The sequence below is a fragment of the Aedes aegypti genome, chromosome 2, assembly GCF_002204515.2.
Source record: "Aedes aegypti strain LVP_AGWG chromosome 2, AaegL5.0 Primary Assembly, whole genome shotgun sequence".
Classification (NCBI taxonomy): domain Eukaryota; kingdom Metazoa; phylum Arthropoda; class Insecta; order Diptera; family Culicidae; genus Aedes; species Aedes aegypti.
In genome coordinates this window covers 187,133,327-187,149,944 of record NC_035108.1, presented here as the reverse complement: position 1 = coordinate 187,149,944, position 16,618 = coordinate 187,133,327, and the positions used below count along the sequence as shown (strand labels likewise).

The 16,618-nt window shown below is 36.4% G+C and overlaps 1 protein-coding gene across 1 annotated transcript in view; it reads left to right on the top strand.

The window, feature by feature from the left end:
* Positions 1 to 1,131: 1,131 nt before the first annotated feature.
* Positions 1,132 to 16,618, top strand: part of LOC5566455 (citron Rho-interacting kinase) — a 67,914-nt gene continuing 52,427 nt past the window's right edge. Inside the window, exons 1-3 of the mRNA XM_021843435.1 lie at positions 1,132 to 1,596; positions 13,944 to 14,041; positions 14,108 to 14,254. Coding sequence (XP_021699127.1) covers positions 1,338 to 1,596; positions 13,944 to 14,041; positions 14,108 to 14,254 — 504 coding nt within the window. The 5' untranslated portion in view covers positions 1,132 to 1,337. The remainder of the gene's footprint in view (positions 1,597 to 13,943; positions 14,042 to 14,107; positions 14,255 to 16,618) is intronic.

The following is a 16,618-nucleotide window of genomic DNA, read 5'->3' as shown; positions in this document are numbered from 1 at the left end:
CCGTTCTGCGGTATTGAGCTCTCGCCGAGCGGTGTCACGAACACGTGCGCAAATTTGCTGGTTGAAAATACTGCCGTTTGATTTTGCTGGGTACAGCTGTTCTTTGTTTATATTTTCAACCAGCAATCTTTAAGTAGTGTTGGTGACATGTAACGTGTATGTACACGAACGCAGAAACCACTATAGCCGCCTACCGCAGGCTTGAAAATCATCGTAACGAAGGAAACCATCTAAACGATATGACATTTGGCTTGGGTCCGACAATAGAAATGACCCAAGCCAAACGTCAAATCGCCCGATTCCTTCCAGAAAGCGAGCCTGCTTGCGGCAGCTTTTAGCGATTTTAAAAAGCTGGATTAACAGAAGAGAGGATCGATGAAGGGAAATCGATCATGCGACTTACGCCCTTATTCTAGCACACGCTTGTTTTTCAAAAGAATGAAGAATCGCATTGGCTCCAGAGGGGGTATACACAACGAGGAGCGCCTACCGTTCATGTTTTGTGCACACGCTTGAATTTTTCGGATTTACAAAAGTTTTTTTTTCAACTATCGCGACCTAACCACTACTTTCGCCGCCCCACTGTATGGAGAGACAAAGTGACTTAACCACGAATCAAAACAAAACACTACTTGAGTCGATTTTACACTGGTAGAAAAACGTCGCAAGTAACTGAATAAAACGGCTTGTCATAATATTCTTGTGTGAAATAATAGGAACTCCATAGTTTTTGAATGCGAGCTCATTGTATGCAAAATTTAAGCAATGTACACGTCGAAAAAATGTTAAAAAGTGATCCATTTTAAAAACAGTTTTAGAAGACAGGTTGTGATTCTTCTTATTTTTTTTCAAAACCGTGTGAGAGTTACTTACGTCGATTTGAAAAAAGTTATCGAGATTTTTTGAATGAAAATTTGACAGGAGGCGATTGCGTATCGTGTGAAAGTAACAGCAATAGCATCAATGTTGTCGTTTCGTAAAATGGACTATTTTTGGTATTCTGATTTCACCTTGTATCGAGATGGCCGTATGCCTGTTGATGGACCCCTTGTTAATCGATTTTGCCTTTCAATGTCGCGTCCACCAGTCTACTTTGTGAACGTGTCTTTATTGGAGATGGCAGCACTGGCTTCGCCGATGTTTTCTGCAACGGTTTTCGTCTCGCGCTAACCTCACTCCAAACGGTAACCGGAATAAACAAACGAAAAAATCGGTCGAAATGTCGCGAAATCATGAAATTTTCGGTTAAAATGTTCGTTTAAGTCGGTGACAATCAGTGTGAAGTGTTTTCTTTAAGTGGATTTAGTAAATAAATGCGTAACGCGAGTGGATAAACGATGGAAGGCAAGCAGATAAGCGCGCGTACTGCGCGTCTGAATGGTTTCATTCTTGGTCATTCGGTTGGTCCGCTGCCAAATTCCGCTACATCGTCCGGTGGTATTACGGATGTGCAGCACACCGAAGATGGCTCGGTGCCACTGGAAACGGCCCTTTCCCGCGAGGGCTTGCTGGATTCGCTGTTTGTGCTGTACGAAGAGTGCAGCAAAGATGTCATCAAGAAGAAGGACAAAAATGTTGCCGACTTTGTCAACAAATGTAAGTAGGGGTGCTCAGGTTTTTCAGTGAGTCGTTGATGCAATGGCTACTGGGATCGGGATGGGGCTTGGATGAGCAGCACTTTCTTTAAGGCGAAGTAGGCCGTCATTGAAATTTGTACGCGTCGTTGATGATTGTTGCTGATTCATCTCACGATTTCGAATCAAAGAAAACCAGTTGGTTTTGAACTGACACAGCTGAAAAAGTATCAGAATACTTTATACATGTTAGTGCATACAGTGATACTTTTTCAAGTCGATATAAACTATCAAGACTTAGTTATATCACTTTGAAAGGCAAGCTGAAAGGCATCATTGTTGCCAAAACGAATGACGGGCTACTTAGCCTTAAGCTAAGTATGCTGTTCCGCTCAAGAAAAGTAAAAATTTCTTCTCAAGAAATGGTCAAGAAATTTTCTACAGTGAGCTCCATTTGAATTGACATTTTCTTTTCAACTGCGTACTGCGATCAAAGAAAAATGCTTTTCTTGACCATTTCTTGCAAGAAATTTCCCACGCACCGAGATAGGCGATTACTTTTCTGTCGATGTGCATACTTCGCTTTAGGGTGTAACATAAAATTTATTTTTACTTAAGCCTGATTTGCTACTGAACAGGAATCGCTAAAGAAATTTCTCGCCGATTCCTTGCAGAAATTTTCTACAGCGACTCCCGTTTGAACTGACATTTCTTTTCAACTGCGTACTGCGATCAGAAAAAAGCGCATTCTTGAGCGATTCCTTGCAGAAATTTTCCATGCATCAAGATAGGCCGAGAAATTACTTGTCAGCAGCGAATCAGGCTTTACTTTGAAACAATTTATGCAAAATGATCCTATTTCGGAAGAAATACGAATCATATTTTGTTTTTCGAAAAATAGGATCACTCCTATGTAGTAGATCAAATTCAAGTAATTTGTATTGCACACTATTTTCCCGTTGTTAGGAATTTAAAAAAAAATCCAACATGTTTCAACATGTTTGTTTTACAAATAAGAACATAATAATTTATTATGCTTAATTGTTAAGCCTCAAAGTTTTTCCGAACTGTAGCGTTGAAGGATCGGAGAAATAGTAAGTATACAGTTTTTTTGGTTTTTGTGTATATACGCCATAACGGTTATTTAAGAGAGTCAGTAATGTGTGGGCTTCTGATTCCGTTCCGTGTTCCTGTGGTGTGAGTGACGGAATCAAGACCAACCGTGTTCGGTTCGCGTTGTGCGAATGCGAAAAGATATTCGTGTCCAGTCAAGGATGGCTGCTCGACTGGTGAGCTTGTTTCATGCTTATAATAACACATTTTTATCAATGCAACGTTACGTTTACATTAAACAAACTACAAGTGTCGACATAAACTTTTATTCTTATTTCATATAATTTTATTGTACACATACCTATTTTCGTCATTACTTAAAAAAGCTTTGAATAATTCGACGTGCATTTTAAATATTGTACCAATATCTTTTAGGACAAGAAAAAAAAATGCAAAACAATTATTAAGTAAGAGTCGTATTTTTTCTTAATAATCCATGGATCGCATCACCGACCAAAGGTGACCCCCAGATCTCTTTTCCTCCTTCACTAATGTGATGGATCCCGTGCTGTGGAGTTGCAGAGGTATTCTCGATCTCAGAGGCGTCCCGTGAGGAATTTGATTACCTGTGCACTGACTCGCACAAACCGTTTATTTTGAATTATGAATACGAATTTTTCAATTGATACATTTTAAAAGTATTTCAGCTTAAAGGGTAATTTCTGTTGTTGCTTATTGGACGTATTTTTTGTTTGTTTTCTTCGTTTCAATCGCTAGTTGTAAGTTTTAAGAATTTTGGATTATTCCAATATACAATGTTTAGGGAAAAGGAAAATTCTCAAAATTTCGCTGATACCAAGGCGATGAAAGACAAATTTTGCGTATTAATCGCGGTCCCATAGTTCGATAATATTTGACATAAAAATGTATATTTACAGTAAAAATGACCTTTATATGCATAAATTTCAATCATTTTTCGTATTTTGCGAATAATTTTAATATCATATTATCAAATTTAAAGCAAGAAGAAAGACGTTTAACTTCCCTGGCCACGATCACAGGGTTTGACGGTGCCAAAGTAGAAGGTGCACCATAATAATACCCGTCTGTGAAACATATCACCTTCCCAATACTTTGGCACACCTCTAACGGTTCATGATTTATCATGAAACGGCTGCATTCAGGCGGAGGATCTGTTAATATGTTTCGGCATATTATCAGGTCCTCTTCGAACGGAGGGACCACCAGGGCTCATTAGTTACTTATAAACCAGTGCTGGTTGTTGATGGTTCAGTTCGTTTACCATGAGCTGTAGCATCCTTTGTACTAATCAGTAATGGTTGTTAAGTTTCGAAGCTAACGTGTGATCAATCGTTTTATAATCCAACAAAAGAATGGGTGTTTGGTGGAACTGCGCGTTGTTATTAAATTTAGTGATTGTGAGGGTGCTAATAGTGATTTTATACTAATATCTATGGTGAAGAAAATTTGAAAATGAAATTGGAAGTGATTCTGATAGTTTTGTTAAAAATATAATAATGATGATGTGAACTCTACTAATTTAATAATGACCATAATACATTTTGCAATCATTTCTCTGAACATAAACATTATTGCCTAGTTCTTCAAACATGCATGATAAAAGTGTTAATAATGACAGCGAGTGCAGAAGAATGGATCGAAGTGATTTTGTTTTACTGTAACTTTCGTGATAGTTCTAAATTGTAGTTTGAACAGTAATGACTCTACAGCAACAAAAATAATGAAACATTTAAATTGAATATCTTTTAATTACTTAGTATTGTTAACAGATGGTAAATGGTAATAACAATGAATTTATATGAAAATGGTGTGATGTGAAAAGTGATATAATGAAATGTATATCTGAAGTGTATTACGAAAGTTGATGAGTGATAATCGGTGATATACGTGATAGTGTCGAAAATAAAAGTGACGATAGTGAATGACGAAATGAAATGGGGAATGAGGATTTTTTAATAAAACTATTTCGTTCTTCACTTTAAACACTCTGGTAGCATTTCGGGCCTTATCATAGTTTGATAGTAGTCTGAACTACTAGACTGCAAAACTACGGTTAGGGCTGATTGCTGCTAGGGTACACAGTGACCATTTGAGCAACATTGCTTAGGAACGTCTGTGTGATGAACGCAATAGAGGCTTATAAAAGCAAATGCTGGGAAGGAGCTTAGGGCAGATTAAGAGTGCCAGTACTACCCCTATCGCTACCGAAAAAAAAAAAAAAAAAAAAAAAAAAAAAGAAGAAAGACGTTTAACTTGAAACTAAACGATTAGCACATTTTTTTTATACGAAACTCGGCTTACAAATAAATGAACCATTATTATGAGCAAAAATATTAACGGATAAATTCCGTGGATTTCGTGGCTTTCGCGAAATTCCGAATCTACAATATTCCTAACGTTGTTATTCTATATAATAATTCTTATTATTTACAGCTTGTCAATTGTATCACGATATCTTAGCTTTTTGACGATGTCCAGCGCTGGTACATCTCTTTGTATACTTTTGTGGATACATCAAAGCTTTCAAGTGAAATGATGACTGACTGTTGAACGCTAAAACCCACTTTACGCCCACCGCAATTTATCAGTTGTCGGTCTGTTGAGCAAGAAAAACTATATTCACACATAGTTTATATATCAATTGAAAGCCACATGAATTTTGTGTATTTAATAAGATAAAACATAATCAATTTGGCTTATATGTTTATAATATCTAGTATTGGTCCAAATCAATATTGCGCCTACTATCGCGCGACACCTGGAAGCTCCATGCAACATACATACACACAAAGCATGTATGGCGTTGACGCTTTCTCTTACAAGAGCAGACGTCGTGACGCCAGTTGCGCGCGCTTTCTCAATTCTTGCAAACCAATGCGAGCGTCATGGGCAATTTCTCTCTCGGGTGCACAAATTGGAGTGAACCAGATTTTACCTATACAACGCCACTGTTGCTCTAGAAATGTCAATACAAATGCACATTCCTGCTGTGTCCATACACGCTATTTTCGTGCACAAGAAAGAGTGCACGGCTGAAATGAACATTCTCTGCAATACGATGGAGACGCATGGCAGTTTGCCTTGTTTGCTTCGCTGTTTTCGCTTGCTGGTTGAGCAAGACCATGGGGGGGGAGAATCAAACGGTTTGTTCACTGAGGGCGATGGACCAGTTGAAGGTGAAGAAATCAAGCAACATTTTCAAGCAACTACACATTATGAATGTTGGAAGTATTGAGAATTATAATATATATATTTAATTTGTTAGTTTGAAATCTTTGACTGTGCAGTGCACCGAGTGCACCTTAGGACGAGACGCCACTGCTCGATCTACAAGAAACACTCACTACACACTAGAATTCCTCCTCCATCCCAACAGACTGTAAGAATTTTGTCGGCGCCTTTACTGAGTAATAATATGAGAGCTGATGAAATGTGCACTTTGAGAATATGCGGGAAGTCTACTCCCTCATTCATGTACAGTCAGTCTGTGCTACGCTACAAATATTGTGAGTGTTTTTTCACATTTCATGTACACACTTAGATTTTTTTCACGAGCTCGGCTGTGCGAATCGCGCTTTTCCAATTTTCACAATAGAAATATAAGAAGTAGAACGCTAGTGGCGCTGTTATCATGAAATAGAATTATTTTATTAATACTTACTATTAATGTTTTTGATTGTTTGTTTAGTGTCATGTTGTAGAGAATGTTTTATTTTGTTGGTTAAAAAAAAATGATTTGACACTTATAGACCCGGTACTCAAACTGTCAGAGCGTGGCAAATTAGATGTTGGTCACACGAACAGTCGCGACATTAGCATTCTAAGGCTAATGCTTCTACTATTTTAACCGAGACGCATCTAACAAATTGTCCGTTTGCTCAGCAACGAAACACGACTTACTGGCTTTTATTTTACCTGAGATCCTAGGAAATTTGTTTGCCGACGACTCGGCTGTGCGGATCTCGATTAAAATTACAGCTGAGATTCGGCATTTCAAATTAAGTGTATATCTTTCTATTTGTAGAAACCCTATTTCGTTATATTTGAATAAGGAACCACAGAAAAAATAATTAAATTAAAAACTACAAATGCATTAAATAATGTTGAATTTATAGGAAACATCATTGTTTATTGATAAATAATTGACTTTTATGCCATTTTCGATTTTATCATCTGAAAATGAAATATTTAATGCATGATAAACTTTGGTTTAGCAATTTCACCTTCCTCAAAAGTATTCCACGGGCCCCATCATTGGAGTTTAAGGGCCGCAGGATGAACATCTTTGCTCTCCTACTCTCGCCTTCAGACGGGGAATATTTTTTATTTTACATACACTCAGGCAAATGGACTATCGAAATACGTAGGACCCACTTATGAAAATTTGCCACAATAAATCGGGTTGAAATTCAAAGCTTTGCCTTATAAAACTAAACATGTTTTTGCGGCAACCTGGAATCGAACCAAGGACCTTGCGATCGATAGGCTAGTGCGTACACCACACGCCTATCGACGCCTTGATGTGAGGTGATGCTAAAACCACAGACAAGCAGACGTAACACTCTAATTATTTTTATCGCACAGCAGAATAGCGCCCAATTCTAATATTTGATAGTTGGCCGACGGACCACTCGTGGCGCTCGCATCGCTTTTGTTCGATTTTGTCGTTTGCTCACTACCGCCACCTAGTTCGCGGTTGGCCAAAAGAAGTGTTTTTAGTAGTGGGCGTAGATGTTCGCGTTTTAAATTGATAATTGGTCTAGCTGTTACGTCTGTTTGTCTGTGCTAAAACGATACATCAAGCGTTCGTATAGCAATAATCGGAATTCACGTATTCTCGGCAGTCTAAGCAGATGCTGCTCTTCTTTTGTTATTTTCTCGGAAATACGCACACAAATTACGTGTTTGTCTGTTTACATTTATGCGCTGCTTAATCCTTTATCAATTCACACCAACAGACTGGTTAAAAACTTATTGGAAACGTTTTCACAACGCTTCGAACATCTCATGTCAGTTTGACTTTTGTCGGCAGCCTCGTTCTATTCAACACACTTTCCCATAAGAACCGTTGGTAAATCTGTTCGACAATTCCAAATCAGCCGCATTTTGAAGCGTATTTAGTTCAATTAATTTCTGCTCTAGTGAATTTGTTTGTTCAGTCTCGAAATCTCGTCAGGGGGAAGCTGACAGAACAAAGAATCATCTGAATATTTCCATTGATGTGTTTGATACAAAAATACTGTGAATTTGGCGTTATAATTTGGGTTGCCGATAATAGTTGAATGGTGCCGAAGCCGTAAATTACGTAAATTAGCTCTGAAATTAAAATGACTATTTTTCAGGCTAATTGACTAGACCATAAAATGTCAGGAAGGTTTTTAATGACTAGGCAGCATCAATTTATTACGTAACGCTAAAATTAAACATTTTAGCACCTCTCCCTCCCTCCGCTAACGTGACATTTGAGCCAATCCCTTCCCCTAGAGCGTTACGTAATTTGTGGACGGCGCCCTATGGTTTATGGAGCTAAACTTCAAACCTCTGTTATTCAACAATCCAACTGTTTCTATATACCCTTATCTTTGGAATAATGAAAATATATTGCATTTTTGTCTAAAATTGATTAAATTCGATATTCGTTCATGCAACAAAATTCGAACAAACAAAACCTAAAATTAAATTTCAATGCTTACTGGGATTCTTCAAATCTTATATATATCTTCAGATGTTTTGGACAATTTTCAAAACATTAAAACATTCATAAATTTGTAAAAAATAGCACTTTTTCAATGATTTTGCATTATGATAAAATTGTTGGAGACTAACCAAGATAAACAACCCGAAAGATTTCCTAAAAAACGATGCAAATCTTACAAGATTCTGTTGAAATTATAATAATATTCTACCAAAATCTTGTCAGCAGAACTACTAGTTATCAGGGCTGTGCAATGTTATTTTCACGTGACTTTGACAACTGAATATTTTTTTTCTTATCATCCTTCCCCGTGGAAAAAGTCATCGGAAAAGCTTTTCCGGGAGACCTTTTCCGAATAACTATTGGTTGTAAACATTTGCCGATGATGTACTCTGCATGGAAATTTTGACATTTAACAGCACTGCTGTTGAATGTGTATTTGCCAAGAAATCTCTGAAAGGGTTCTTCTATCTAAGGATATTCCTATTATTGTTCTTGAGAAAGTACCAGGATTTCTTTTCTTTATTGTGTCCTTACTATTTTCCTCTAAACATAGCCAGAACTTGAAAATTTTGCGAGCTACTTCTATTCAAACACCATTTTGATACGTTTCAAGGTACTATCAGAGATGAATAGAGACATAGTAGTCGAGTCCAGAATGGGTACCACTTCTAGTACTGCATTATTTGGTCCTTTGCTACTGCAAGTTTGACATATCGCAGTATTTACACTTTTCACGGCATGAGTCGAGCCCATGCATGCTATAAAACGTTTGACTTTTACTGTGCGCTCTGTTTTCAAGTTGCCCGTGAGAGAGAGCGAGATAGCACCAACGCACGGCGCACAGTAAAAATCAATAGAACAAAAGAATTTATGGCGCGTACAGAGGCTCATTTTAGCTTTTGCTCTATTACCTTATGTGCCATAAAATATTTGGGTAGCTGCAAGGTACATGGAGGTCTTTATTACATCTTTGGTACTGTGGATATCAACGTGTGTATGTATACTGCATGCATAGGCTGGATATAACAGGGTGGCTACCGAACCGGGAAAAACGAGAATTCAATTCCACCGGGAAAAAGACGGGATTATGTTTGAATAACACATTGAAACGCTTAAAATTTTTAAATGATTTAATTTCTTCTTTTTACACTATGCGTCTTAAAAATGTTCCACTTTTCTCACAACATCGCTAACCATGTCTAGATTTTTTTTTTCAAATCTCTCCAATACTGTCGAGGTCCCTAACTCAAGAATAACCTTTTTTTAACCTTTTCTATAACTTTTTTGACTCGATGTTTTGAATCAAGGTTCAATATTGATTTTTGATGTTTATTTCACCGATCGATCCGTGAAGCTAGGACAAGTTCAGCTGTCTCAAGTACTGAATAGTTCGGTTATATTTTACGAATAATTTCCGGTGATTTCTACTTCTGAACAGCGAGAACAAAATTAGACATGTTGAAATGAAAGCACTCAACAACGGAAGCTATTTTTAACTTTTTTTTTGTCACTAATCGTCTATTGAATGAAATTCCATAAATCATTTATAATTACAAAAATACCTAGCGTTTCATCTTGTTTTTGAAGTCCAGTATATTTATATAAATATACATTAATATAAACTTTAGCGAAGTTTGCAATTATAATAACGCCCGACACGTCTAATGATTTCACAGATTGTCAGTGTAACTTTCGGTGTAGGGTAAAAAAATGATTTTCACCGAGCTTCATGTTAATTTTTCACAGACTTTCACAGAATTTTACAAAATTTTGTTGAATTTGAGTTAAAACATCTTCAATCAGCTAAATCGAAAACCGGGAAAAAATTGGCGACTGTGCGGGAAAATCGAAAAAAACGAGAATTTTAAAATGGAAATTTGTTGGCCAACCTGATATAAATTATGGTAGAACGTAAATCTATAATTTTAGAGTAGTTTGGATGGCCTAGATTATACAAAGTGCATTCCAAATGCGCTGTAATTATATTTGAGGGTAGACAGGTCTGCTAGCAGGTCTATTTTAAGAGACTTGTTCTCTTTTTCATTGAAAGTCGCTGAAATGTCTATTTTTAATGGAAGCTCTCTAAAGTATCTATTTTAACCAAAATGGTTTCTGAAGTTTTTTTTCCTGCTTGCAATTAATACAGCTGCACTTTCTATTTGTACCAGAGAATCCTTAAGAGATTATTACGCGACTACTTTGCGACTACTACTTTCTTCTCAGATTCTTAAAGTGCAAACTTCCTGAATTAATCCAGTGATTTCTGCAGATTTATCTCCTGGAATACTTTCAGGGACTCCTCCAGAGATCCGTGCAGAAATTCTTCAGGTAATTCCACCACCGAGTATCCAAGAAATTTTTCCAGCGTCGTTTTAAAGAATGGTCCAGGAAATCCTTGAGCACTTCACCGCTTCTACTTCCTGGAATTTCCACAAGGAAATTCTTCCAAGAGACTTCCTCAGTGTTTTCTCCAGATATAATTATTGCTAGTTCTTTCACTGATTTTTCTATTTGTTACTGTATAGAAGTTCGTCCAAGAAATTTCCTGGAAGATCTACAAGAATTCCTACTTTAATTTCTCCAGTTATCATTCCAGTAAGAATTCTCGCGCGTATTTTCTTCGACGAAAGGAAATTTTTTTGCTTGTAAGTAATGGAAGAGAATTTCTTTTCTTCAATGAAATTGTTCGTCGGAACTCGCCTACAGGCATTTTCATATAGATTTTTTTAAGAATTTATCTACATTTACACCCAGGTTCCAAGGAACATTGGATGATACAGTTGTTCAAAACTATTTATTACATATTTCCCAAGTAAAATTTCAATAGCTTCTTCATAAGTTCATTTAAGGTATCACACAAGCTTATACTAAAGTAGCTATTCTAATGATTCCTCCGATCATTCTTACGCAAATTGCTTCTGAAGTTTTGTTCGATTATTTTTGAAGAATTCATGCATGATGTTTGCTTTATGATTAATCCTCTAATACCCAACCCCGTACACTTTGCAATTTTGTTTCTGGCTTAAATCTTTGTAGTACTTTTAAAAAATTCAGGGCTGATAGCGTGTCACTTTTTAGTGAATTAATCACTTTTTTAAAACTTGTCACTCTAAAGTCTGTTTTTTAAGCCATTTCAACGAAAATAACTTTTTTCGTCAAAAAGTCATTTTTTTTCAACTATTTTGTGCTAAACTTTTGGGAGAACGACTTTGAGATCAGTCGAGGCTAAACTAGCCTCGATTCTTTAAAAAAATGGTCCAATCTCCTCGAATAAAAAAAAAACTCGATTTTTATGTAAATTGTCTAATAGCTTTTGAAAAGAATAAAAATCTTGACATTTTCCTGGAACATTGCTGACAAAAATCTTCTAAGACTTCTTTGGGACGATCCATTAATTACGTAAGACAATTTTCGGGGTTTTTCGTAGAATAACACATCCTTGAAATTTGAATGCCTTTTTAAAAAAGTAAAAAAGTTTGAAAATTTTGAAAAAAAATGACGTTTTGCCTTAATTTTGAGCCTATTTAGTAATTATTCAAGATATGAAAAAATAATTTGAATCACGCAAGCATGTTCGAACCTAATCCTTATTTGATAGTATGAATGTATTTTGTACCAAAATTGAACTAAATATGGACAAATTACAATTTTGGTTGAACGCTTCCTGTCCCCCAGTTTCGGACAGCTTGATTTGTTATATGATATCTTTGTAATTATTGCACCAGTGTCTCAAAATATATTCATTTTTCATGGATTTCGTCGATCCTGGTATCGAACATGCAAGAAAATTAAGAAGTATGAACATTCAGAACAACATCGTAAAATGTGCTATTTTTCATTATATATGAAAGAGGTTTTTGATGGACATCTTGCAAACTAAGAAAAACTCAAATTGTTCTTGTAAATGTTGCAAATGCATTGAATTGGAAATTATGTACTATTCCTATAGTAAACACATTCAATGATATTCAAATTCACATAATTCGAGGCATTTCCGGTTCGTGTCCGGTATTGGGTGCCACCTTTCAAGATCGATCAATTTGGTTCTAAAATACATCATCAAAATGCAATGTCAAAATTCATATTTATATTATCAAATTTATTTTTGTACACTATAAAAATGATAATATTTATCATAAATGGGTAACACGAGCACATGTAGCCAATATTTTTCGAATTATGAATTTAGTGGCTTAAGTGTCCGGTACTGGGGGATCTCCCCCTATCTCTCGAAGGATACAAACTCTAGTGGAATTAAATGGTAAAGTATAAAATTCGGTTTTATTTTTTATTGGTTTTCCTCTAAACAGCTTAAACAATTATTGTAAAATTATTAAGCTTACACTAAACTTTTGGGTGGGTAAAGATTTTGATTTCGCAATTTGAAAAATCTTAAAATGTGTGGCCTTTTTATGTATTTTTTTTTTCTTTTTTTTATACCGGATTTTTTTATTCGAATTCCAACTAGCTCATGAAAAGCACAATCAGAAAAGTCAAACAGTCAAATCATTGACAAGGCTCACCCAGCCATTAAAGAGACGTCTAAGCTAGTAGGGCATTTTAAATTTTAATGGATATTTGTAGAAATCGCTTATAAAACACGCCTCCAAAGTAACTAATTTTGAATGGCAAATTTTGAAATCTTACCTAGTAAAACATTTCTCAATGTTGTAGCAATTTCAAGAAATTCTGAAAGAATTTTTAGAGGAATTAGATGGAATCTCTGAGGTAATTATTATCTTTGGAAAAAAGTCTAGATTGAATTATTTGATTATAAAATGAAACTTTACGAGGGATTCCTTAGGAAGTTCGTAAAAATTACTATATGACCTCCAGAAGAACATTTTGGAGTATCATATGTAGCAAACTTTAGGCAAATACCTAATTAAATGGTTGAAGAAAATGATAAAATACAACATACGATACTGGCTAATAGGGTAACGGTCGTATTTTGGACTCCCTAAGGATGTGATTCTAGTTTTTTGTCCCAATTTATTAATTGCATAGCGTAACCAAGTCAAAGAACATGCCAAAATATAGAGAAAAACTTCCTCTATGAGATAGAAATGCCTATACGGTCATGTATGATCCCAAAAACGTCTTTTAGTTCAGAAATTTGAAAAAAGTTTGTGTTTTGCATTTGAAAAAATCTGACGGCTTCAATTTCTGTGTGTAACGTGTTGTAACGGTTGCATGGATGAACCGATTAAATTAAATTAATTTCAGAAAAAATAAACACATGTTCTTTGTACAAACGGTTGATGCAAGTGCGAAATAGTCCTATCTTTCCAAATGGCATGCGAATCAAGTTGGTTTTTCGATTTAAACTGGGAAATTCGCAGGAAAATGGCTCAGGAGGTCCAAAATATATTGGTTACCCTACTTGCCGTTATGTCATTATGAATTCACAAAAAAAAAATCGTAACAACTTAGAGGTCCTTTCTTGGTCTCTTTTTTAGACAAGAGGTCTCCAAACTTCATATTTTCAAGGCACTTAATCGCTATCAGTCCTGACCTAAATATTTATAATTTAGATGTGTATATGCTAATACATTTCGTCTTCATTTCACCTACAGATCGGCCCATCATCAACCAAACTCGAACCATACGGGTCAACGTGAACGATTTCAACGTGAAAAACCTAATCGGAAAAGGATACTTTGGAGAAGTTCATGTAAGCCCATTTACATAAGAAATCCTGCGAGTTAAAAATGCTATAATGTACCTCTACATATTTCAGCTCGTTTCGGAAGCTGCCACCGGCGAAGTGTATGCCATGAAGAAGATGCGCAAAGCGATGGTCACTTCTACCCAGATTCGCGAGGAGCGCGACATTATGGCCTCGAGACAGTCGGACTGGATCACATCGCTACAGTATGCGTTTCAGGTAAGTGATGTTCTGTCTTGGTGTGCAGAAACTGTCCTTCTTTGCGTTATCCCTTTGCCTGTTTTGTGCAGGACAATCCATTTCATGTTACTTGTGGTGCAAGGTAGAAGTATCAGACAAAAGGGGGAACATCTGCTGTTGCAGATGTATGAGCGGCGAATACCTACTGTTTTTTTATCAATCGAGTGAAAAAAACAAGACACGTCCAGTGTCACTTGCAACGTTGAAGTGTGTACTCGCATGTAAGTCGTTTAATTATAACTTTTTGATTGCACATTTCTTGTAAATGAATCCACTAAATATTTTGAACGATCTTATCAAATTAGGGTATGTAATACTAAATGGAAATGTAAATATTTTTAGCATTCTAAACATTTTTATTCAAATTGATGTTATGTATTAATGAAAATTGGTATCACAAGTGTGATTTTGGTTCAAACGTTGTTTTATAGTTTGGAAAACTAATCAAAATTTGCATCCTTCATTCATGGCAAACGCCAGTTATTGAAATGATGACAGAACAAGAGAGAGAATGTTTTTAAATCGTTCCTATTTATTTTTTTTGTACTACACAGGAATTCAATTTTGTGAGAATTAAGAGTATTTCTCACTTATCGCTCTCTATAACAATCATGATCAAAAGCACATCATGAAAGTCTGTTTATCAGCTTCTGCCACAGTTTTGATTAAGTCGGGGGATAACAGTGCATGATAAATCCCATCTAAACAAGCATCAAACCTGGGAGACAGTATTGCTATAGGAAATTTTGGCATTGTTTATCACGCCTATAAAATAAAACACCTACTCCCAATGGTAAATAAGCGAGGGAAAAGAATTTTATCATCGCTTTCTATTTGGGGCTCCTTTTCGCTGCTGTTATTTATCAAGCATGTTAAATACAACTTGCGAAACATTGCTGATCATGGACCGAAACAAATCACTCGGTTCTTGACCATCCCTCTCTATCCTCGGCTCGGCTGCGATCCGCACTCTCCAGGTTCTGGTGCACCTGATCAAATCACCTCACTCCCTGCGCCACAAGCCTGATATATCTGGTCCGTTGTCGAGCGACCGTCTAAGAAAGCCACCAGATAACTTCCCATGAACTCGTTTGCTATAGGTGGTAGACGATGGAAGATAATTTGGAATAGCACTGTTTAGGAGGCGTTTAGATAGTGATTTTAAGTTAGTTTTCACTCTTCAGTTTGTCGATAGTAGGGCTGGTAGCAGGTATCTTTTTAGAGACGTCTTCAAACAGTCTATTTTGTATGTATGGTTTCTAAAGTCTCTATTTTACTTATTTTGCTTGCAATGAATCCTGATGAATTCTGCTTTTGATTAAAATTTCCTCTAGATATTTTTTCTTTATTCCTGCAGCTGAATTGTCCAATTGTTACTCTAGGACATCCGGAAAAATCCACAGATGTTTATTCCAGTTTATGCAAGAATGTGCATTCTTTCAAGAGTTGATCCACGTATACTCCCAGTAATTTCTTAAGGGGTTGGTTATGCTCAATTATTACGCCTGTACAGGGGATAGGCAAAATGATTGAGATAGGCAAAATTTTGCCTAAATTCAAATGCTCATAACTTTATGAAAAATTGATAAAATTGGATGCATCTGGAAGCAGTCGACGGCAAATTAGGTCTACTTTCAGGAACATGCTTGGCCATGCATATTGGCCACTGGACACCGGAGATGTTCCGGATTTTCCGAGGTCATGTCTAAATGTCATTTTTTCTGTCACTTGTATTTTTGTGCGGTGTAAAGTTGGATAGATGTTTACTATTTTCCTAGAAACTAGAACTAATAGGAAGTCGAATGCCGTCAGACGCATCAAGATTGGTTGGAAATCTTCAGAAATATGACCATTTCCGTAAAATGGTTCCGGAAAACATGGTCAGTCATGTGTGTATTTCCAATTATGTAAATATTAACCAGAACTATATCCAAGTGGGCATCAACCTTAAAAATAATGTTTCCAGCAGCATATTCAAAACCATTAGATACGTAGACCACTCGACAGAAGGTTCCAGGTGCCCTGGGGAAAGTGGTCAATTAGGAACATATCTGGAACCATATCAATATGGGCATTAAACTTCATGGTTTTCAAAGCTTATGCTATCCGAAGCATTTCCAGCACCACCGGCTGCCATGACTACTTAATTGTAGGTTCCAGGTGCCCCAGGGGATTTGGCCAATTTGGCCGTTCACCTGTTAAGAATCACCTTCTACCATGAACAGTAGGATCCATGTGACTTGAAGGATGTGGAGCATTTTCAGAATCACAAGATTAAATAACCACTCTGTAGTAGATTCCATGGGCTCCTAGAGATGTGGCCAATTCGGAACATAACCACAT